The sequence below is a fragment of the Canis lupus genome, chromosome 25, assembly GCF_011100685.1.
Source record: "Canis lupus familiaris isolate Mischka breed German Shepherd chromosome 25, alternate assembly UU_Cfam_GSD_1.0, whole genome shotgun sequence".
NCBI classification, from domain to species: Eukaryota; Metazoa; Chordata; class Mammalia; order Carnivora; family Canidae; genus Canis; species Canis lupus.
The window spans coordinates 31127610-31151795 of NC_049246.1; the positions used below are offsets into that span (position 1 = coordinate 31127610).

At 48.8% G+C, this 24186-nt stretch overlaps 1 protein-coding gene across 3 annotated transcripts in view; it reads right to left on the bottom strand.

The window, feature by feature from the left end:
• DPYSL2 (dihydropyrimidinase like 2) overlaps positions 1-24186 on the bottom strand; it is a 137925-nt gene that overhangs the window by 55474 nt on the left and 58265 nt on the right. The window contains exons 1-3 of one of the 3 annotated variants that reach the window (XM_038573762.1): positions 17968-18382; positions 14403-14491; positions 12361-12545 (exon numbers count right to left, since the gene is read on the bottom strand). In XM_038573762.1, coding sequence (XP_038429690.1) covers positions 12361-12545; positions 14403-14491; positions 17968-18006 — 313 coding nt within the window. In that variant the 5' untranslated portion in view covers positions 18007-18382. Of the gene's footprint in view, positions 1-12360; positions 12546-14402; positions 14492-17575; positions 17598-17967; positions 18383-24186 lie in introns of those variants that run through there. The other 2 variants (XM_038573763.1, XM_038573761.1) reach the window with 2 other exon arrangements.

The window sequence follows — 24186 nt, forward strand, 5'->3', positions numbered from 1 at the left end:
AAAGTAAGATGTAAACTATGTTTCCTGGTGCCAGAGGAGAACTCTCCAATAACAGAGCTGAGTGCTCTCAGCAAGAAAAGAAGTTTAGGTGATGGAGAAGATGTGCTGCTATAATGTCCAAAACAATACGATTTCAGAGTTATGCGGACCATTTTGAGCGAATCTCAATGGAAGGAGAGATGTATATATGATGAAATGTGAGGTAACTGCTGAAGTCAATCACTACAAATGTATCCCTTCAAATACTTCAGTGTCCAGGTGTCATGATATTAACTGTTAGGAGCAAAACGGGGCTGTAGGGCCCATTCCTCCCTCAAACTTAACCTGCCCAAGCCCAATCAACTACATCGCCCCCACTGAATCCTTTCTGCAACCCCAGCAGGCAAGAAAGTCTGATCCAGGCCCTTCAGGAAACCAACAAAACCAAGACAGAAATAAGGGACAACCTGCCTGAGCTAATAAATATGCAGCAGGGTCAATTCCAGAATTAAGGTCTCGGATTCCTAGCATCCTGAAGATGTGTCGTCAAGAAGTGTAGGCCTCAAATTCTTTCCACTACACCTCATGGTGCTCCTTGGATTATCTCCATAAAGGAAAAAACAATGTGCAGAACAGCAATCTCAACTCGGAAAAACTGTCAGATTTTCCTCCCTGTCCTTGGTCCTCCTAAAACAATGCCATCTGCCCGAGGTGTTTCCCAATCAGCCTTGCAAAGAGCTGAGCCCAGTGAACCTCGCAGGGGACCATGCCAAAGTGAGTCAGAAAAAGGAGGAAAGACGAGGCCCAGGCAAGGGCAAGGAGACCTTTGAAGCAGCTTGCGTGACAGGACTCAGCACAATCTGGCCCACATGGAAAAGAGCTCCTGGGCCTCCCAGAACCAGGGGTAAGTTCAGCTGATAAATGCATGGCATCGGTTACTCCTCTCAATTGCTCTCCAGATACACCCCAGGACACGGGGGGTGGGTGGGGAATCTAGGGCATCAATCCAGTGCTTCTGTTGGACAGCAAGATACCCTCGACCCCCATTGTGGTGAGCATCTTTCCCCACTGGACACAGCCTCCTGTGGAAGGAAGATGGTCACTATCTGATCACTCCCTCCCTGGATACTATAGAAAAAAATAATTTTAAATGAAAGTTGGGGGTGCGTCGGGGTGGCTCAGTCGGTTAAGCATCTGCTTTGGGCTCAGGTCATGATCTCAGGGTCCTGGGATGGAGCCCCCCCCCCCCCCCCCCCCCCCGCCATCAGGCTCGCTGCTCAGAGGGGAATCGGCTTCTTCCTCTCCCTCTGCCTGCCATTCCCCCTACTTGTGCGCTCTCTCTCTCTCTCTCTCTCAAATAAATAATTTTTTTAAAAAAATTTAAATAAGTAAATAAAGTTGGATCAAAGAGCAGTATAAAGCTTTAACACCAAAATCTTTCTGTTCCTTGGGGATGGATAGTAGCCCAATGCCTGACCACAAACTCTAGGTGGGGGCTGCATCTGGGATATCTGTGAAACACCCGACAACACTGGCACAGAGGAGCATTCATGAGCACACTTTTTAATTGTTAAAAGGCAAACAGTACCCTTTTATTCTGTGATCTGCAAGTGCCGTCAGCCCAGAGCTTGGCTCAGAATCCCAGTCCCAACATTTGCAAGCCCCGTGGGTTTATGCAAGTCACCTGGCTTCTCTGGGCTTCCCACTTCCTCATTTATGGCATGAGCATAAGCCCACCTATCTTCAGGGCTAATGGAAGGACTAGAAATGGAATGTGTAGGGCTGGCCCGGCACCGATGCCCCAATAAGTAACACCAATTACCTGCTCACTCCGAGTTACCCCACATTCTTCTAACCATCTCAAGTGCAAAAGAGTCATGCAGCTCTGCCCTGCGAGTCCTTGCAGGCCAGTGGCATGGTCCAGAGAGCAGCCACTGGGTCATTCACTTTCAAGCTCATCTGAGGACAAGAGAATTCAAGGCAAGCCCCTCAGAGGAAGAGTGATGCTCATCTGGGTTTACCTGAGACCACCATGGTTGACTCCATTGTCCTCAGGAGCACCCCCTCTCGCTCCCACACGTGCATTCACCTGGACAAAAACTGAGATGGCCATTCCACCTATAGGGCTGAAGCCCCCATATAATGGCATAAAATGACACTTAAAACATACCACCACTCCTGGGCTTGAGCTGCAACACTCTGTTGGATCTGCATATAAAATTCTAAAGCAAAAATTCTATTTTCTCCAAAATACTAACTCCACCCCCCTCCACTGAGCTCTGTGTATCCCCAAAATATCTGTCCACCCCTCAGGGAATGGTTTTCTATGTAAATTCTCCTCTTGCCTTCACAATGGGTTTGTTCTACTTGTATTTTGTCACCCACGATTTTGTAGCTAATGAATCCACGCAAGAAATAAATAAATTATAAATAATAAAGACTCCCAGCTGGATGAAAGCAGCAGGAGATGTGCCAGTTGAGGGAAAAGCAGCTACTCCTATCTGCCAGAACTGGCCGATGACGGATCAGGGACCAGTGCTTTCATCTCCAAGGGGTCTGACATGGTCCTTTCACTTGATGTCAAAAACAGGTCATGCCCCATGCCTGCCCGGAGAGGAGAAAGCTCAGCATTCTGCCCAGACTCTCCCACCATGCTCTGAGTGTTGGGCTCTATATGGCTAAAGCCCTCCTAAGTGGGACACCCACTGGGGAGGAATTTGTCCCCGATGCCAGGGTCATGACTCTAGGCTGGGCACGGGAAGCTCGGTGAGCTGAGGGCAAGGAGGGGTTTCTACAGGTTCAGCAACAAATGCAACCTCCTTGCAGAGACTGTAATGAATCCACCACAAGAAACAGAGAGGCCTGGGTGTTCAACAGCACGGTGACAACCAAGTATAAAGTTGGCCTCATCTGAATTCCTGTTTGGCTGAGAATTCCAATCTAGCAAGAGTTATTGACTTGATGAGCTGTTTCCTGGTGACATCGCTTTGCATCTGTGGGGCGGAGTGTGTTGTCAAGAAATTCGAGCTCCAAGTTTTCCAGTGATTTTTTGGAGGTGGAGCGGAAAGTGAAAAGTACAATTTTAAATTTCTGTGTAAGAAGCCATTTTAGAGGGCTTCATAGATAGGTAGACAGATAGATGGTCGTTTTCCCAAGACAGTCGTTCTTCTTACTATGTTCAGAATACAAAGTCCATTACAAAAGGGCTTGAAGACAAAATAAGCCTTGAACTCACCAAGTGGCAGCAAAGGGAGATAAGCCATCTGGAATTAGCTGGCATGTGACTGCACCCTTGGAGCAGGAGAGATGAAGAGCACATCAATAGACAGACCCTTCGATAAGTAGGTAGATATTAAATTGCGTAGATGCATCAGACAGATAATATAGATTTATCTAGATGCTAGGCAAGAGATTAGATAGCTAGACATACAGACTAGATAGATAGATGATGATGTCACATATAGAGATGAGAGAGGAGATAAATGAAAGACACAGAGATGAGACAGACACACAATAGAGTACTTAAGTAGATAGATAGATCAACCGATCCACACGTGTACCAAAAGTGTCACAATAATCATTTCCAAAGAGTGGTACAAACAACCTTGCTTGCTTTGCGCACGTAAGTCCAACGTACAGGACAGCATTGTCCCCATGTTCTAGACGTGGAAACTGCCATCTAGAACTAAGGTATCACATGACCATACTCAAGCAGCGAGTACTAGAAAGGGAAACTAAACTGAGGTCTTCGGCCCCTTGGAGCTCGGCTGCCCCAGCCCTGTTGTGTTGCCCTCTGAAGCATGGTCCAGTAAATTCCACCCACTGGGAAGACAGAGGCCAGGACAGAAAATCTGAACAGTTGCCTAAAGTCTCTGATTCTATGTTATTACCAGGCTCTTTTGAGTTCTCCCTCATAGGCTCCCCACAAAGAAGGATTTCAGTTCTGACCTATCATTAGAGGGAGATTAGGTCATAAACACTATTGATTCAATCTAAAGGCACTAGGGTTTTCTCAGGGAAACCAGCCCAGCAGGTGGCCCATGGGGCCAGGGACATCAAATACTCATCCCAGCCCCCATTCCAGCCTTCCCCCCACCCCCCCCACCCCCCCACCCCCGTCCCAGGCCCCCATCCCAGGCCCCATCCCAGCCCCTGTCATTGACCTTCAGCATTCCTTCCCCACCTACCTTCCACCCCACTTCTGCAAGTCCTAACCAGTGCCCTACTAGGGCATTAGCCAAGTACAATCTTCCAGCACACCAAGGACAGCAACTGAAGGGAGGCCCTTGTTGGTGACATTAGCTCAGCCCCACCATGTTTCATTAGCTTCTGGAGGACACCTGCTGGCTGCAAAATCCACACACCCCAGGTCATGACAGTGCAATCCCCCTCCCCCTCCCTTCACAAAGAGGACAGGATACAGCAGGAAATGGTGGCAGAGGGCATCTCCAGCTTTTAGAAAACCTTGACAGTGGGGCCCCTGGGTAGCTCAGTGGTTGAGTGTCTTTGGCTCAGGTCATGATCCCGGGGTCCTGAGATCAAGTCCCACATCAGGCTCCCTGCAGGGAACCTGCTTCTCCCCTGCCTATGTCTCTGTGTCTCTTATGAATAAATAAATAAAATTCTGGAAGGAAGGAAGGGAGGGAGGGAGAGAGGAAGAAGAAAGGAAGAAAGGAGGAGAAAGAAAGTCCAGAAAGGAAAGGAAAGAAAGAAAGGAAGGAAAGGAGGACAGGAACTTCAATTCCCTTAATTTCCCGGCCCTTCCTTCCTTCCCGCCCGCCCTCCCAAAAAAAAAAGAACAGAACAAGCCATACAACCTAAAGACACAAACCTTGACAGATATTCATTCAGTTTCAGCTGAAGACCAGCTGTTGGAACAAGCACCTAGATCCACAGCTCTTAACCCCGGCCATCACCTGGAATTTTTAAAAAACTAATGCCCAGGCCACCTAGAACAATAAAGTCAGAAGTTCTGGTCTCTGCAGTTTATGAAGAGTCCCCAGGGGATTCTAGGCGCGCCACCGAGGTTTATAACTACTGCTCTGGCTCACTGCAAAATTCCCTTCCCTGGACAGGCAGCCTCGGCCAGAACCCCAGCCCCCCACTGCATCCTCTCTATCATTAGGGGAACATTTAGTCACATTCAAAGAGAGCTGCCTCCCAAATGGGTTAACCAGAAAGACTCTAATTTCTACTCACTGTAATTACCCTTTATCATTACCATGGCAGTTAGGATGGATTAAAAGCAAGAAATTTGGGTAAATGGCTTCCCCCAACAAGAGCAGAAAAGTCAGAGGCAGAGCCCTCGAAACCCAAAGAAATAATCATTTTCCAAGAAGAAATAGGGAAGTCTTCTCCAAGAGGAAAAAAGAGAAAAGCAGCCCAAAAGGAGTGATGTGGGGCTAGAACTATGAATGGTAGGTCGGAAAACGCAAACACCTAGGCCAGCCACTCCCTCAGACAGGCATTTTTCTCTTTAAAACACTGTGCATCATTAATTTTGCAAACAAGGACAGAATGTTTACCTATGATGGGCTTTCATGAAAATCCAAGCAAAGCAGTGCAAACCTATGCAGGAGAAGTGACATGGGTGCTCTGTCCCAATTCCTGTCTTGAACCGAAAGATATGTTGCACAAAACCACCCCAAAGTTACAGTGTAGTTAGGAGTTTCTTAAATGACTAAGTGGGTAAGTCCCTTCTTACTGAACACCCTTTCTCCTAGAACTTAACATGGAGCTAGGCAGGGAGCAGTCACATGGCTAGGTAGGGAAGGGAAGCAATGGAGAAGGCAGTAATGGAATGGGGTGGTTTCCGAACTAGGCTTCGCCAAGCACTAAGGATTCCCCAAGCGCTAAGGATTCCCCAGAGGCAGAAAGGCTGCCAAGATGGGGAACACAGTGAGAAAGGGGGTGAAGACCTGGGCCCTCCCACAGCCCACTGTTCCAGCCAGAGCAGCTCCATCTTCATCAGCCTTATCTGCCAGGTGGTAGAGGGGACAGGAAGAGGGGAGGCCTGTCCATGTAGGATTTCACATGAGAAGAGGTGTCCCAGGACAATGATGTGAAACTATTAAGGTAGAAGCACCAATGCAGTCCAGATGTAGGTCCAGATTCATTCAGCTCTTTATTAGGCAGCTTCCACGTATGCGAGGTGCCATATACAATCAGATTCGGCATTATCTGTGCCCTCCAGAAATCTTTGCTCAGCTTACAGAGCCAGGACACAGAGCCAGGGTGTCCTCGGACATGTCTGTGTCATTCAGGCTCTTATATAGCCACATGGAACCCTGATCCCTCAGGATGCTGACCCCTGAAGCCTATCCCTCACATCTAGAGACTGGGAAGACCTTGCTGGAGTGCAACGTTTCCACTTCCCCTGCTACTACTCCTGGCTCCAGCCGCCATTGTGGATTGTGGGCAACAGAGTCAACAGGAAGCTCCCAAAAGTCTAAACATCCTGCTCTATGGGAAGCCAGAGAATAGGCTCTGGGTGCATCCGAGTACTGAGACTCCCCAAACTCCGTGTACAGCATTCACACACAGAGCCAGAACCGGATCATGGGAGGATGCAGATGCCTTCTTAGGAGATAAAGGCCTACCACCCCCTTTGCAGGCAGGGATGAATTCCAAAGTTGGAACTGCCAGCTCTCAGAGCCAGAAGCCAGCAAGAACCCCCCGAGTAGATTAGGATAATCATGACAATATCCACAGGACCTAGAGACCCGAATGGGAATACCTCTGTTTCTAGAGGGACCTTACCCCAAACCCACAGGGCTACAAGGCTGGCTGGTCAAGCCCAACCCAATGGGTCTCCTCATCTTTTCCCTCCCTTCCTGCATTCTGCTCAGCAGGTGTTAGGTGATCAACCCAAAATCCTGCCCGGAGTAGACAGATGGTCATGGCTGAGAGTCCTGGCACCACCTGTGCAGGCCCCGTTGGTGTCTGCTCGCACAGTGACCTCACCCACGTGTGCCTGGGGAGACAGAGCAGCGGAGGGCAAGAGGCGACGAGAGCCCATCGGCTAACGTGGCTTTCTAATCGCCAGACCGCGGCCAGATTCTGTGGCCGCAACTTTGGTCCTGGACTCTGAAACTTCAGTCTGATGTGGTTGGCCGTTTTTGTAAACACTTTCTAACCCGAGTCAAATGAATGGTGCAAAGGGAATAATCAAAGTATCAATTACAGGCGATTTATATTATAGTGTGTGTGTGTGTTCACACATGTGTACTCATCAGAAGCAGGGAGTTAACCCAAATGCCACATGGATGAAAAAATGACAAGCAGTGGATGTACCACAGTGACACTCGGAGCCACGTCTCCTGAGGAAAGCCCAGCCAGCAGGGCCGTGGGAAGCCTCCTCGCCTTTCCGTCAGGCCTCCAGCCTCCAGAGGCAAGACTCCAGAAAGGACTGGGACGGACCTGCCCAAGGTGTGTCAGGGTATGACTGCCCAATCTCCCACAGGAGGACTGCGTGAGTGTGTGCTACCCTGCCTCCTCCTGAAAGAACAGTCCAGGCGGAGGGGGAGGAGGGAGCTGCCCGATCACGACCTTAGGCTGATGCATGGGCCCCGGGCTCTCCCCTCATGTTGCCCTCCCTCAACTGCTGCCCTCGGGTGACTACGGGGTGGGGGAAGCAGACACAAGGGGTCACCTCTGGAGGTATCTGCTTCAGTTGAAATGACCATGATGGACCTCAGACATGCTAACCCCACCCCAGGATTCTCAGTCCTCTGGCATCACGCTCAGATGAAGCATGAAACCAAGTCCCCTTAGAGTCTCCATTCATTCATTTATTCATTCACTCATTCATTCAACTGGAAGCCATCAGTGGAGCACCTGAGGGGGGAGATATTGCTGGGTGGGTAGGGAGTACTCAAAAGAAGGAGGTCTTGATCAAGCTGTAACACAGGATGGATGCCATACTGGCCATGGGACAAAAACCCAATGTCTGCCAAGGGACAAAGAGGCCGTGGTATATTACAGTGAACGGGGCTCTGGAGGAGCTCTAGGACAGAGGTAACACCTAGCTGAAGGGTAATTAAGATTCCTAGAGGCAAAGAAAAGAAGGTAAGGGCATCCCTGGCTGAGGTGACAACATGAGTCCAGCCTGGAGCATCAGGACTGAGTCAGGTTGTGAGGGCTCTGTTGCTTGAGCTGCGTTCTCCAGACAAGAGAGAGCCAAGGGCTTCACCGGAGGGAGATGGCATGATGCCCACCATGCCAGACAAAGAGCCCAGGGTGCAAGGAGACATGCAGGCTATAGAGACAGGATCCCAGAGGCAAGTGAGACTCTTCAGGAGGCTGGGGCAAAAATCCATTACAGACAACAAAAGTATGAATGCATCAGTTGCAGTCGTGGAGTGGGTACAAGAGATCAAAGAGATAAAATCCTCCCAAATCTGCACAGGGTGACTTTATGGGTTCAAACCAGCATGACTGTGACAAACACCCTGTCTGGAGTTGTGCACCAAAAGAGAGGGATGGCTAGATGGAGATGCCTGAGGCACATCCAGTGGGCCCGCATCTAAAAGGTGACAAGTCCAGAACTCAGAGAGGCCCCTTCCAGTGCTCACCAGCCCTCAGCAGCAGCAGTCTGTCCTCACTTCTCTGTACTCAAGTCCCGCCCCGGTCTCTGCTGTATGGTGTTGGGGCTCCGCCCCTCCAGAGAGCCTGCAGTTCAGGTTAGCAGAAGTGACAGTCAGGCTCTCCTCTCTGAGCTGTGGCTCCTGGCCCTTGGACATCTAGAATGCAGAGATCTGGCTTGGATCCCTGAGATCCATACTCACGAACAGCTCAAGTGCATGTGACAATCACCAGATTCAAACACAAGTTCACAGGTGCCACCAGCACACTCTCTACTTCAGTAGGTTGGGTGGAGCCCAAGAAGTTGCACAGTTTAAAATGCACGCAGGTGACACTGGAGTACACAAGCTGATGACCACACTCGGAGAACCCCGCTCCCTCCTGCAGCTGGAGCTCTTTTCTCTGGCTCTATTAGGAAAGTAGAGATCCAGAGATGAGATGGAAAAATTTTAACTTACCATATCCAAGTGCTTACTACAGGCCAAGTACTGTTCCAATGTCTCCAAGTCAACCTTTGTAACAACTTTACGCATTTTGCAGATGAGACCACTGAGGCTTAAAGTCACACAGAAGGCAGATGGTAGAGCCGGAAATGTAGGTGTATTGTCTACACCCGCCACTTACACCAACACACAGGGTGTCAGCAAATAATGCCCTTCCCTCTGGCCTCAGATTTCCCCTCTATAAAATGGAGGTAACCATTCCCATCTGCTTCCCAGGAGATGCTGGGTCTTAACTCTGATGATCATAAAGCTCCCAGGGAGCCAGCAGCATTTTCCCCAAGCTGCAACTCCCGGCCACCTCCCTGACCCCTCAGCCAGTCTAGAAGCTTCCTGCAGGGCATGTCTGGAGGCTCCGCCCACCCATCCCTGGATGGAAAGGGCAAAGTTGCCCCGCACTGAACGCCCCTTACAAAGATCTCCTTGTGCCAGTCTCAATGGGAGGCTCTGTTTGATGGCAATAATATTATTTTCTGCTGCTGACGCGTCACCTCCATTTTTAAACTTGGACTGCTCTGCTACATTTGCACCTTGGGCAGTGCCGGTTCAGACGGACCTGAGGAGCACACAGCAAAGGGCATGTGCTTGTAGCAATGCGGGAAGATGGGAGCAAGGGGGTGTGGGCAGTGGTGCACTGATTTACTTTGATGGCTTGTTCCTCTGAGTTTTCACCCGAATCTTTGCAAGTGCCCTAAGCATTTCCTTTTGGCCTCAATACTCACTGAAGAAGCTACAGTCTCCATGAAGGAGCAGGTCAAAGGTACCAACAAAGTCATATCAAGCTAGCTCTCCCTCTTTGCAAAATAGTCTCCGCAAAGTGCCCCTGTGCCGGGCGCTCACTGGAAGCAATGCAGAATGCATGACCAGCAAGCAGAAAAAATCCTGATTTCCTCAAACCTGTATTATTACCACTTACATCTTGAGGGAAGGGCAGGCCAGTGGGAATTATATAGACGTCAATAACCATGGGTGGTTATTTGCAAGGAATATTTTTATCAGGCTATAAAAGCAGTGGAGTTTGGGATGTGACAACTCCAACCATATCCCCACCACTGCTGATTACTTTCACTCTTTGAGGTTTGCTCATTGAATTCCCCTACTCTTTGGCCTAACTGACTGCATCACAAACCCTACATTAAAACATGATCGCAGGACACCTGGGTAGCTCGGCGGTTGGCGGCGGTTGGCGTATGCCTTCGGCTCAGGGCGTAACCCCAAGATCCAGGATCAAGTACCACATTTGGGCTCCTTTGCAGGGAGCCTCCTTCTCCCTCTGCTTGTGCCTCTGCCCCTCTCTCTGTGTCTCTCATCAATAAATAAATAAAAACTTTATTAAGAAAAAAAAAAAGAAAATGAGGCCAAAGAATGGGTCACTGGTCACATGTAAGGAGTGGAAGGCACATTCAAGGACACAAGAGAGGAGAAAACAGAATGATGGGGTCTTTCAAGTAAGTCTGAGAGAAAATGGTTTTTATGCATCTGCTGAGCAAAGTGCATTTGATCAAAGGCAAACGGTCTCTGAGCTCAGTGAATCAGCAGGTGTGGGGAGCTGAGAGGGATATCCAGGGTCATATGGTGCATATTCTTCATTGTGCACATTGAGCAGCCCCGCTAAGTGAGGTGACTGGCCCACAGTCACACAGCAAGTTAATGCTGGAGGGAGACCAGAACACCAGACTCCTGGTTAGCAGCCTCTCCCCCGTGGAGGGCTCCTGCCCAGCAATCCCTCCAATGAGACATCCCTGACTACTCGCTCAGGAATATTATTTGTGGCTTATTAACACCCTGTGACCAATGTGGGGGCCTACAGGGCCCTCATGTGAACTCTAGACGGAGACAGGTTATAACCTGCAGGCTTATACCCAAGCAGCCTGTGCTCCTCAAAGCTCTAATGTGGCTCTGCAGCCAGCTCTGGAGGATAGGTAGCAATGCCCACCAGTACCAAGCGAGTCCTAACAGATACCATGGACAAAATGGCAGCCTTCTCCAGGTCAGGGTCCTGAGGTGTGTGTGGAGGATCACCCCCACCTTGAGTAGCCCCACTGGGTTAGAAGGTGATGTGCCCCGCAAAAAAATAAAAAATTAAAAAAAAAGAGAGGTAACAAGGCTTAAATCTGCAGGCTGTGTCATTGGAAAGCTGAACAGGAGAGAACGTTCCCTAATCCTTCAATCATTCTGAAGACCAGGACTCACAGAAGACCAGGGACATGCAATTTAAAATGCAAGGGAGGATCAGACGAAGAGGGGAAGGCAAGGCAATGTTTCCCTGGGCAGTAGGATTAAAAAAAAAGGAAGCTGAGACCCTGAAGTTGTAAGGGGAAAAGACCACTATTCTGAAAAACAAGCAGTAGGTTTCTCTAAAGTATAAAAACAGCTGAGTTCTTTCTACTTTGACCCTCTTCCGAATTGAACTGTAAGTTTTAAAGACTATGTATTTACCTTCGCTCTCATATAAACTTTTTTTTTTTTTTAACCTATGTGTCTGATGGACCGCTGTGTGTGTAGGCCCACCTTCTCAAAGACAAAATAAGATCTGTCACAGGGACATCAAGAGACACATTGGAAACTGACATTCTACAAGCAAATTCTTAACATGTGTGCTATGACTCCAAGAAATAACACTTTAGATTCAGCTGAATGGAAAGCATGAATTCTTTGGAGCAACACATGAAGGATACCCAGCTGTTAGTGCCAGCAATTTTCATATCTAAATGACACTTAATGATATCTGTGGCTCCCTCTCCAAGCAGGACCACCCAATTTCATTTATGTCAAAGCCAGGCCAGGATATATTCCTCCCATTTGATTTTCTTAGCAGTGGAATAGAGAGGTTCAGCCTTCCACATTTCATTTATGACACCCCATCCTCATCCCAGGAAGAGGCACCCTCAGGAATTCTTTAAAAATGAAGTTTCAAATACTTTGGAGCAAAGACTCAAAACTGAGAGCTTTGACAATTGCTCCCAACGCTGTGTGTTTAAAGTGACCACCATCAAATCACATTTTCAGGTTAAGGAAGACAAAAATTCCAGAGGTGGAAGCAAGAAGCCATTCCTTCTACCCTACCACAATTCTCTAGAACCATATTCTCAAGTTCAACTGGATGACTCCAAGTCAGACAGAAAATGAGGACAAGGACACAAGACAAATGGTTGGCCCACTCCCACCCACTTCTGAGGTAAATCAATCCTCTGCTCAGTCCAGCAACTTTTTGAAGGAAAGAATCAAACAACAAAGACTCATTTTCAAATAATAATGGCTCCCAAGCTCTAAGATTATTATTTTTAAGCTATCTTACTGATCATGGTGGTTCCCCCAGCCAGGGCTGCCTTGGTGCCTTGAAAGAAGTCATCAGCGGAGGTCATTCCTTGGTCAGGCATCTGGAAGCGGGTATGGACATCAATCCCTCCAGGGATCACCATCCTAGAATGGGCTTCAATGGTCTTCACCCCTCCTGGCACAATCAGGTTTTCCCCTATTTGCCTAAATAAACAGGATGGATGATAACAGTTGTCAATAAACCATCCCTGAACCAAATGGCATCTGACAGGACATTTCACAAAGCCATATACTATCCTTCCCTAGGTTCTGCAGACTTTTTGGATTACTGTTCATATTCATATTATGTGTGCTTCCCCAGTCCCTACTCCCAACTAAGAGGCAAAGCAGAGCATACTAGAAAACAAAAAAAAATTTTTTTTTAGAAAACACAATTTAAATAAAGTACCAGAAGCCCTGATTGAAGAGGTTTAATTGCCAAAAAACCCCTAAGATCAAATGATAACAAGGCCCCAAGATATTTATATAAAAGGCCCCAACACTTTCTCTGTAACACATATACCTGAACTAATTATCAAATAGCAATTCTCTCCACACCTGGTTATACTTTACATTTATTTTCAACCCCAAGAAAACAGGGGTGGAAAGGTTAGCAGTAGAACAAAGGGGGGGGGGGAAAGGAACATAATGATTACAACTATTTAAAAATTTGGAAGCAGGGTGCCTGGGTGGCTCAGTGGTTGAGCGTCTGCCTTTGGCTCAGGGCATGATCCTGGGGTCCTGGGATCAAGTCCTACATCAGGCTCCCTGCAGGGAGCCTGCTTCTCCCTCTATCTGTCTCTGCCTCTCTCTGTCTCTCGTGAATAAATAAAATCTTAAAAAAAAAAAAAAATTTGGAAGCACGTGCTCAGTTACTCAGATACTAAGGACAGAACAACTAATATTATGTTGGGGGACATGGATTTGTTTCCAATTTTTAAAAACATCTGGGCTACATCTCGCTACTAGTTTTTTCAGAAGGAAAAAGTAATCAAGGAGGAGATGATAAAGTTCTGAAACAAATCAGTGTTGACTAAAAATAGGACACAGGCTTGCTCACTTCTAGGCCAGTATCATGCTGCCTTCTAATTGGGGGAAAATGGAACATGAAAGTCATGGTATTTGAGAGCCTGGAGCGGAGAATGTCACAAGCAAACACACATGGAGAAAACATTAAATGTGGAAATGTTAAGACCTATTTTAGGTTCATAAATCAGGGTGTGAGTTTCCAGGCAACAGACATATCCACTTCAGTTTTCCACTCCTCCAAACTGGTTTGCTGCTAGCACTTGATGAATGCTGCTTATTTAAAAGATGTCATATGCTACAGTGTTTGTCTTTAAACAGATGCACTCCTTCTCCAGGGCCCTGTGAGCTGCCCCAGTGAGAAGGGCAGGAGGCTACTGGTATATACTCAATAGACTCAGCTCACTTAACCCTCTGTCCGTTCTCCTCTGCCACACAATATACAATAAGCACAAGGGCAGTCTTCTTTGTGCTTGTTGCCACTTACAGAATGAAACCCAAAATTCCCTCAGGATGAAGCAGTACTTTGTGTGTTACTTGGTAATCAATTTGGTGTCCTTTGGCCCCAGCAACTTGGATTCTTAATTAAGAAAGCAGATGTGTTATCTTCAGAGAAGAGGCTGTACACCACGTTTGTGTCTTCGATGGGGCAATCGACTGAAACAACTACGTTCTAGGAAAACCTTTAATGTATTCAATAGATCATGAACCAAGTATTTGAACTGGCAACCAGAGGACATTGTGTCACCTCGGTGAAAATAGTAAATTACATAACACATAAGGAAATGGGTGTGCATTTAACTGTGGCTCTGAATTCCCTAAATCTGAGTTTTCAAATTCACTAATTACCACCAATCAAAATGAGCTTAAACAGATCCTAAGTTAGTAAGCCTTTGAAGTCCTTATTAAAGTTTGATGCTACAAATGTGAATTGCAGGTACTGCTTAGGAATACTGGAAAGTACACAAATTTGTCTATATGATGAATTACACTTACTTGATCAACCCATCTTCCATGTATATGTCTGCATAGAATGACTGGTCATCATTAACAATTTTACCTCCTTTGATCAGAAGACGATCACTCTGAAATAAAGAAGTAATAAAGTCACAATTCACACGTGATCTATGAGAAACACTGGTAATGAGACAATGAGCTAAGGACGTATTTTTCACTATTCAAAAGAGACGCTCAAAATATGTCAATTTTGGAAAAGCTTTAGGGACAAAGGTGAACCTGATGTGACAACTTATTCATCACTTGATGAGTCAAACACTGGCAAAAGCTCAAAGCTTATCCTAGGTTTACAAACAAAACAAAACCAAAAAAAAAAAAACCATCCCTTTCCAGTGAAAGAAAAGAGAAAGAAAATGAAAGAACAATCTCCCTTTGAAGAGCTGTGGAAACATTTCAGATAAAGAAGACAATATTTTTTTAAACGGCTTTAGGTTAAACGTCATTAAAAAAAAAAAAATATATATATATATATATATACACACCCACATGTAGGGAAGTCAATTCTTGGCAAGTTTCGTGTCGGGGAAAAATTAACCAAGTCTGTTGTCATGGGATACTCTACACAAACACACTTGATTCGACCACTGCAAAGTTTCATTTCAATATGTTCTGTATATTCACTTTTTATCTTTGAGGTAAATCACAGAGATTGTAACAGAGAGGAAAAAATACTTCAAACATACACTACTTTCACTACTAAGCTGTTAAGAAAAAGGTAGAGTTTTGTGATCAAGTAGATGAACTGGCAAGTTCCAAAATCTACGTTGTTGATGCACTTATATTTTATATTTAATTGGTGCAAAATACGTTCATGTGTATATATATGACAAGCAGCACATGAAGGCCACAAATACAACAGAAATATTACATTATGACTCATCTCTATCCCAAATGCTGTTGACAGAATGAGATTATTAACGGTCTGTGTTCAGTGGATATGCACCTGTGTTCTTCCAGACTCAGTTACCAGCTGAACCACAGACTGCTCTTTTAATATACAAAACATTTCAGAAGATGACATTCACTTTGATAATGGCTAACTTAAAATCCAGTTACAAATCAATATTCTTACTAAGTGTTATTTATATTCAGCACCTATCAAAAAAAAAAAAGAAAATTATAACCAATCCTTAAAAAAATATAGGGGATGAGAGATAAAAATATAAATTACATAAATAAGTAATAAAAAATATGTAAGCTGCTAGGTACCTAGGGATTAAAGATACTTTTACATATGAATGCAGACACAGCCAAGTATGGAAAGTATTTATTTTATTTTCTTACTGAAAAACAGTAAGATCCTTTTAATTTTGTACATGGTAGGGTCCTTCATCCTGCTATAGACTTCAGGAAGTCGAACGGGAATGAACAGTCAACAATAATTCTGGCACTTGTACAAGGTAAATGTAAAGATCTTTACAAAATCCTGCCATGTACCCAAGTCACCAAAGCCTCAAAACACATCTGTGAGGTGGGTGGGGCCAGATTTTCATTCCTAGGACCATAAGCAAACTGAGGCTGAGAGGTTAAGCCACTTGCTCAAGGTCACCTGATCCAGGGTACTTTTCTCTGTCTATAAGGATCCCCCAGCCCCCTAGTCTCCATCCAGCTCCTGGCCTCAGGAAGCATGAAGCAGCCCTGCCCTTCACAACTAGCTCCCCTAGTCACTGCCATTACCTGTCCCAGCTAACACTGCGAATCCTGGAGCCAATATCATGCTAAGGAAAAAAAAAAAAAAAATGAGACATCACAGCCCCGTCCACCCTAGTGCCTTCCAGAAGGCTTCTTACATAAGATGCTGGCCATGATGATGGAGGGAGGGAAACCATGCTATAGGTCCTAAGATAATAAAAACAGATTTTAAGCGTAGAGGGGGCGCTCTTAAAAAAAAAAAAAGAATAAATAAGGTCTCGATTGTTTGCTTTTTAAATGTGTTTCTCTCCACCCCGTCAAAATGAAACTGCCTTTTGCATTCAAGAAGACAGCAAATTACTTAAAGCTTTGCAGCAAATCTGCTCCCCACCCATCCCCACTCCCCAGACTCCTTCCTCCAGAGCAGGGAACACACAACGTTGCATCCCCCTGAGCCCAGCCCTTTCGGATCCTGAGTCTTTGGCCTTCGAGAAAAAGCTAGTACCCACCCTCGCCTAGCACAGCCTGGCTCATCCCATCCAGTCCTCCGAGCACACGCCCCCTCCCCTGTGCATTTGTTTCCACGTCTCCCTCCTGCGGATGGGTGTGCCCTTGTGCATCCAGAGGAAGCCGGGGTGTCCGTGGCTGAGGAGGAAACCAGAGCCAAAGCGCGCCCTCCCATCCAGCCCTCAGCACCTCTTGAGTTCACCAGGATTCTTCGGTCTCTGCCCAGCCGCCAGCCGGCCAATTCCAACTGCACATCATTATATAACAATGAATTGCCCTCGCGTTCCTCCCTCCCCGGGATTTTATTCGGGGCTGCAGAGAGCCAGGACTGGGGAGGGGGTGGGGGGGGGCAGGAGAGCTTTGGTGAAAGCAAGAACCCGCGGTTCATCGCTGCAGCACCGCAAATTCGCCGCGTCGATGCTTTTTCTCGCGATTTGCACACGAGCAGCCCGAGGCCCAGGGCCGCGCCGACACCTCGGCCGCTGCGATCATTGTGTGGCCGAGGCCGGGCCGGGCCATCTGCTTGCTCCGCGCGTCGCGCAGCGCCATTAGCTCTGCAGCCGGCTCGGCGCTGTCCCCAGCGCCCACCCTCCCAGCCCGCTTTGTGTGCGCCTCTTCGGCTGCAGAAGAGGCAGAAAGACGCCCAGAAAGCGAGCCCAGAGCCCCGCCGGGGTCCCCCCCCCTCCGACACCGTGGGCGAGGGGGCCGAGAGGGCCACCCAAACCCAGTCCCTGATCAACAAAAAGCCCACGCCTGACCCCCCCCCCCGCCCCCGCACCCCGGTCTGCTCATCACCGCGTCCCTGTTTTTCCTTCCCCTTTCCACATCATCCTGGTCCTCCCTGCCCTTTCCAGCATCCCCCTGCTGTCATGACGCCTCGGGGCTGAAGCCCGAGGAAAGCTCCAGAAAGCCTTTACGGTGGGGGCGGGAGACACAGGGAGAATCCATATCTCCATCCTCCACCACCCCCCCCTCCACCACCTCCCCATCCAGCTCCCGGAGCCCAGCCTCACAGCACGCAGCCCGGAGAACAATATCCGAGCTTCCAGCACGCATATTCAATCTGGCATCCATTTGCTTACACCCCGCAGGCCGGCACTGCAGCATCTCGGACTGACAATAAAAGGATACGGCGGCTCCGGCGCGCTACCCAAGACGTCCTTTCATGCACTTACGCTCCCATTTTAATGCCTTACAAATCATGGAGCTTACAATTCCATGTGATTGCATCTCCCACCACCACCACCATCGCCTTCTTTAGCAAAAGGGGGGGGGGGGAGAAAAAAAGAAAAGTTGGGTTCCTCTTCCTCCCCCTCCTTTAAAAAAAAAAAAAACAAAACCCTTAAATGTTCTTTACCACAAAAGGTTGCTGGCCGATCGCAGATTTCCCAAGTACCAAACTCACCGTGATGCGTGGAATATTTTTCTTCCCCTGATAAGACATCTCTCTGTCTCTCGGTTAAAAAAATAATAACAATAATTTCAAGAGGACAGCTTTAAAGCCAAAATTGCCAGGAAAGAGATGGTATTTTTTTCTTTTTTTTTTTTCTTTTTTCTTTTCTTTTTTTTTTTTTTTTTTTTTGCAGCCCTGGAAAAGGTGCAACCGCTTCGCTTAGCCGGTCTTGCTGATTGCAGATTTCAGGAACGTTAAGGGATAAATGCAATCCTCTGTCTCTCTTCCTCTGCTCCAACACAGCCCCAGCTAGGGCGGAAAAAAAAGAAAGAGAGAGAGAGAACAGGAGGGAAGGGGTGGAAATAAACTACAGCAATAAAAGCCTCGGTTCAAGTCGGCCACCGCGGCGCATGCGCCGCCAGCCACTCCCTTTCCTCTCAGGCAAAAGCCATCCGCTTCGAGAGAGACGCGCCCTGATTGGCCACAGGCGTGGGAGATGCAAATGAGCGCCGGCGGGGAGGGGGCGGTGCGAGAGCGCGAACGCCGCAGTGTGGCTCCGAGGGCGGCGGTCGGGGCGTGCGCCCGAGCGGGGAGCGCGCCGTTCGCGCCCTTTCTGTAGGCCGGGGCGCCGGGGCCGGGGCTGGCAGCCGCCCACACGCAGCCTCGGCGGCTCAAGGACAATGGAGGGGCGGCCCTGGCCGGCCGGGGCAGCCCAGCCCGGAGACGGCGGGCTCCGCTGCAGCCGTGCGGCACGCACCCGCTCGCGCGCGCCCCGCTGGATGCCCGCCCGCGCGCCAATCCGCGGAGGCCGCCGCTGCAGCCCCGCGTGGGGTGACTGCGCCGAGCCAATGGCTTTGCTGGCGGCGAGCGCGCGACTGCACCGCCGGCCGGCGCCGCGCAGCCCGGGAGGGGCGCCCGGGCCCTCCTCCCGCCGCCTTCGCCCTTCGCGAAGGCTCGCTCGGCCCCCGCCCAGGCGTCGACGGGGAATTGGGGTGGCGGCGGGCGGAGGGGAGGGGAGGGGAGGGGAGCGGCGCGGGGAGGGCCCGCCCGGGCCCGGGAGAGGGGCGGCTGGCCGCGGGGGCGCGCGGGCCTGGCGGCGGCTGCAGACGCCCAAGCCCTTAGTGCTGCGAGCGGGGAGGGAGGCCGCGCTGCAGCTGGGAGAGCGATGGGAGGGACGGGACACACCCCGCCCTGAAAGCCCTTTTCTGTCCGCCCCCCGCGCCCCCCCGCGCCCCCGCAGGTTGAGGTCGAGGCCCAGCCTAGGGCCCAGCTCTCCCGAGCAGTCCCGCCCACGCCCATTTGGGGGATTACAGGGGCGCATTCCACCCCGGGGCCTGCAGATCTGTTGAAAAACTCGCGATCCGAGTGCCGTAGACGGGGCCTCCGCATCATACAATGGGACAGAAAGAGGAGATGGGGAAAGCAGGAGGAGCGGAAGATCTTACATTCCCCCCCCCCAAGAAGGGGAAACTGAGTCAGGCAGAAACCCTCCGGAATCCGAGTTAAAAACATAGGCGACTCTTTGCCTCCCCGCTCAGAGGTGCTAGTCGCGATTTAAACTGCGTTCAAGGCCTCTCTTCTTGGCGCCAGCAGTTGAACAGGCCTGGAAGCGCCACCCACCCACCCACCCGCTTTGCTGGTCCTAGTAGCGCACTAGCGCTCTTCCTGCAGAATCCCGGTAGGAGAAATGAGCCGGTCCACTTGATCCAGAACAATCTCCCAGGGGGTCATCTCTTTGGAGATACTGCCCAAGCAGGTACAATGACTAGAAACATCTAGACAGGCTCATGGCTTTGGGTTTCTCTGCTTCAGATCAAACAATAGATAGAATCCTTCCATAATCTAGGCCATCAGGCAGCCGTGGGAAAAAAAAAAAAAAAAGGAATCTATTTAATTGGCTCATACCTGCTCAGCAAAGATTAGCCAGATAAATACAAAATAATCCTGGGGCTACTGTGGCCCCGCATTCCAATGTCTTTCTGCATGTGGCTGCTTTGGATGATTGTCCAGAAGGTGTAAGACTGGACTCTTCAACTCCTTTTCTGGTAAATTCTAAAGTCCCAGAAGGGAGCTGTGGGGGCATGCAGCAAGCTTCAGAGCTGGTTAATTCATTCAAGTTCCAATTAGCTGTGCATCTTGAAAACAAAGTAGAAGCACTCCCCCCTCCGACTATGTGATGTGCTAAGAGCAAAATGACAATGTCAGCAGGTATTAGTGTCAGCCTGTAAGGGTTAAAGTCACAAGTCTGAGAAAGCTAAAATGTGCCCTCCTACCAGGGAAAGCCAACTGTAGGTTCCAACCCGGGCAGGGGCAAGTGTTCTATTAGATCATGAGTAAAATACCACTAAGCAAGCAAGCAAATAATGAGATTCAAATTAATTTAAAACAGATTGAATTCTAATTAAGTTGTTTGTTAATATATTCTTGTTAAATTTTCCTGCTCCTGAACGGTTTGATCTTAACAGGTTTAACTATATCTTGTTATTTACTAATTTGCCATTGAATAGTTTGTTTTGTAATAAAAGCTTTAAAAAATATATTTATTTCAGAGAGAGAGGAGGGGGAGAGGGAGAGAGAATCCCAAGCAGACTCCCTGCTGAACGCAGAGCCCCATGCTGGGCTCAATCCCAGGACCTGGAGACCATGACCTGAGCAGCAGCCAAGAGTCAGGACGCTCAACAGAATGAGCCACCCAGGCGCCTCTGTAATAAAAGCTTTTATGTCAGTCTTATTTGCATCAGCCTTATTTCTGGAGCCATCGATACGAGGTTCTTAGTCCATGATGATGGACATTTCCACTCCTACATATCCAAAGCTTTAGGGTTTAAATTCATTAGTTTAACTAGGGCCTAAGGGTATTTAGCACAAAGAAGATACCGAATAGTCTTAATTGGTCAAGGAACTGTCTGCAATCCGAGTTTCTTGCCAGGCTTCCTGCTCAGTGTGTTGCAGAAAAATAAAGGGGGCAGGGAAGCATTTTCCACCCACTCTGCACTGACAGACCTATATAATATACACTGGTTTTTTTTCATATTGTCTTTAGACACTTGATGAAAATTCCTGTCAGGTTACAAATCGTTCTCCCCAAACCAAATATTTTAGTCTGTTCTTGGGCAGGATTTTTCTAGACTTTTAAGGAATTCAGTGCATATCAAACATGAAAAAAAGAGCAGACTACCCAGGTTCTGTATCAGTCTCTGACCACAGCCTTCAGCTAGACAGAGGTCTCTTGACACCCATGCCTCCCTCCCTACGCTCACATGGGGTACATGCAGACATGGACCAATATACACGCTGCCCCTCGAGGCCGTGTGCCTTCTCAAATCTGTGCCCTGCCCTATGTTGTTCCCTTAACCTCCCTCCCTCTTCCCTCAACCCTCCCTCCAAAAGTGAGCTTAAAGTTCACCACCTCCGAGAAGTCCACCTCCCTGCTGCCTCCTGTGGTATTAACCTCCTGTGTTCACCGCCACTGGGACCTGCATCCTCCCATATTGTATTTTTTTTAATTTTTATTTATTTATGATAGTCACACACAGAGAGAGAGAGAGAGAGAGGCAGAGACATAGGCAGAGGGAGAAGCGGGCTCCATGCACCGGGAGACCGATGTGGGATTCGATCCCGGGTCTCCAGGATCGCGCCCTGGGCCAAAGACAGGCGCTAAACCACTGCGCCACCCAGGGATCCCCATCCTCCCATATTGTGACTGTGCTTTTCTTCGATCCGAACAGGACTCCTAAAAGCTAAGAGCCTTGCATTTCTCTTTGTGCAGTGACCAACACACTGCCTGACCTGTGGCAGGGGCCCTCAATGTCTGATATACAGCTAAATGCTGTCGCTGCTATTCCAAGAGAAAAGAGTCCTTCCGTGTCACTGCCAGGGTGAGTTTGAATGTCAACAAAATCCCCCAACTCAGCCTTTCTCATAGCCCTGTCGCCTTGCTGGGTCTTCCTTCTCCCCCCTCAAGTTCCAGAAACTGCAGGAGAACCTTATTATAATGATGCAGCTCATTATTCCTGGTGTGGGCGTAGCTGCCTGAATTTTAAGCCAAGGATCCCCTAAGCAAAGCTGCCACATACCACCAAGCCTGATCAAATACAGGAGAGAGCATCCAGTTCAGAGCTCTAGAATCCTACAAGGCATCTCTGGTCATTTTCCACCACCCACCCCCGCTCCCCCACCGCCCCGAGCACCCGTTTCTCAGATCATTCTCTTCTCCACCCTTCCATTATTCTTTGTACGTGCCTGCCTGGAACCCTTTATCGTGTTCCACCACCTACCCTATACCACCCTCACCTATACCATGATGAGGTGAGCAGGATTTTCCTTCCCCTGAGAGTCTGAGCTCACAGAGACTGGGAACTCTTTGAGACTTCTTCATGTCTTACCCTTTACAGAGCCTGACAGGGTGGTGGTGCCACCCTGGTGGCACCTAGAGGTGGTGGTGGTGTCTAGAGGGATGGGCCACCAGGAGAGATGTATGAGTGATGGCATCCAGTCAGGATTTTTTTTTTTTAAGATCTTCAAATCACCCAGCCTGCAGGGAACTGGGGGTGGGGACGTGAAGTCCCGTCAGCGGGGCACTGCAGGGTGACTGGGCTGTTTCCAGTTCCTCCACAGCCGTCTCAGACCAGGCCCACCACTTCTCTCGGTTTCATCTTCCCCCTTTGGGAGGCTGCAGTAGCCAGTTCTGCTTCTGCGGCCCCCCTGGGCCTCCCTCTGTGGAAGTGCGACATTCAGGATGTCACAGAGTAGGGAAGCCCCCCCAACATACATTTTGACCAGAAGAGCAGAGCCCAGACATGGCAAAGAAGAGAAATCCCCAAGTCCCCACATTGCTGCAGGACTGCCACCAAGAGCTACAGCCTCAGATGCAGTCTGCAGAGGAGGTTAAAATCAATGCAGTGGTAAAGAGAAAGTACCGGAATTCTTTCTTGCCAAAAACTAAGGGCACTGATGAGGCACTTGAGCTGGAAGTGATGCCTTCTTCCCTGCAGATGGAATCTGGCCATCTCTGTGAGCATAACCCTGAAGGGGTAGTCTGCAGAGGGACAGCCAACGGCTGGCCCGTCCAAGCCTTTCCAGTGGGTGCATCCTTTATCCAGGGCTGCAGACTGGTGACCCATGAGGGGTGGAAGTGACAGGCCCTCTGAGCCAGATGCTGCTTTTGCGAGCACTGGAAAGACTACTGGTCAGCTGGGGATGAAAGCACCCCGACTGAGTCCTAACTGGGTGAAGACAAGAGGCTCCTCTGTCCCAGTCCTCTCGGACACTGGGACACAGAGGAAAGCATGCACTTCAAATCTAGTAGCCTTCGGCTTTTTCTCCTCTGATGAGGCCTTCATGACCTACCTTGCACATCATCCTCCGTGTGACCACAGATCTTTCCTGGGGTCTTTTCTGCCCCAGCTGGAGACAGGCAGCAGCTTGCTTTGGCCGTCATGCCTGCGGCCCGCCCTCTGGTGGTGAATGAGGAGAGTGCGTTTTTGGGTCCCCTCCGTCCTCAACTCAGGATCAGGAAAGGGCCTGGTCCCAGGGTTCCTGGAGTGATTTTGCCTCTGCTTTGGAATCACCTGGGGCCCTAACTCAGCCCTCTTGATTTGAATCTCCAGAGATAAGTCCCAGTCTACCTCTGGCCAGGAGCCCACCACACCCTGCTTTTTAGAGAAAAGGAAGCTGGGAAAACATGGACTAGCTTGCACTCAGGTCTCAGGCCTACGCAGGACTTTTTCTCCTTCCCCAAAGTACAGGGATGGCCCTTCTCTTCACCCCATGGGGACATCTTTTTTTTTTTTTTTTTTTTTAATTATTTTTTTTTATTGGTGTTCAATTTACTAACATACAGAATAACACCCAGTGCCCGTCACCCATTCACTCCCACCCCCCGCCCTCCTCCCCTTCTACCACCCCTAGTTCGTTTCCCATGGGGACATCTTATGAAAGAGTGGTAAATATTCCCTCTATCCTTCCACTTGATTGCCTCCTAGGAAAACACTCCTTATGCAGTCCGTAGGAGGCAATTCACATTTACTGAGCACCTATTGTAGTCTACGCAAAGCTTTTAAATACATCTTGTTTAATCCTCCCCAAAAATCTTACTAGGGAAGTCTTTGTATCCCTATTGTATAGGGAAGAGAATAAAACTCAAAGAAACCTTTTCTTCCAGGCCCAGGTGCTGGAGAGAGAGTGAGAGCAGGATGCTAACCCAGGCCCCTGCGACCCCCACAGCTCAAG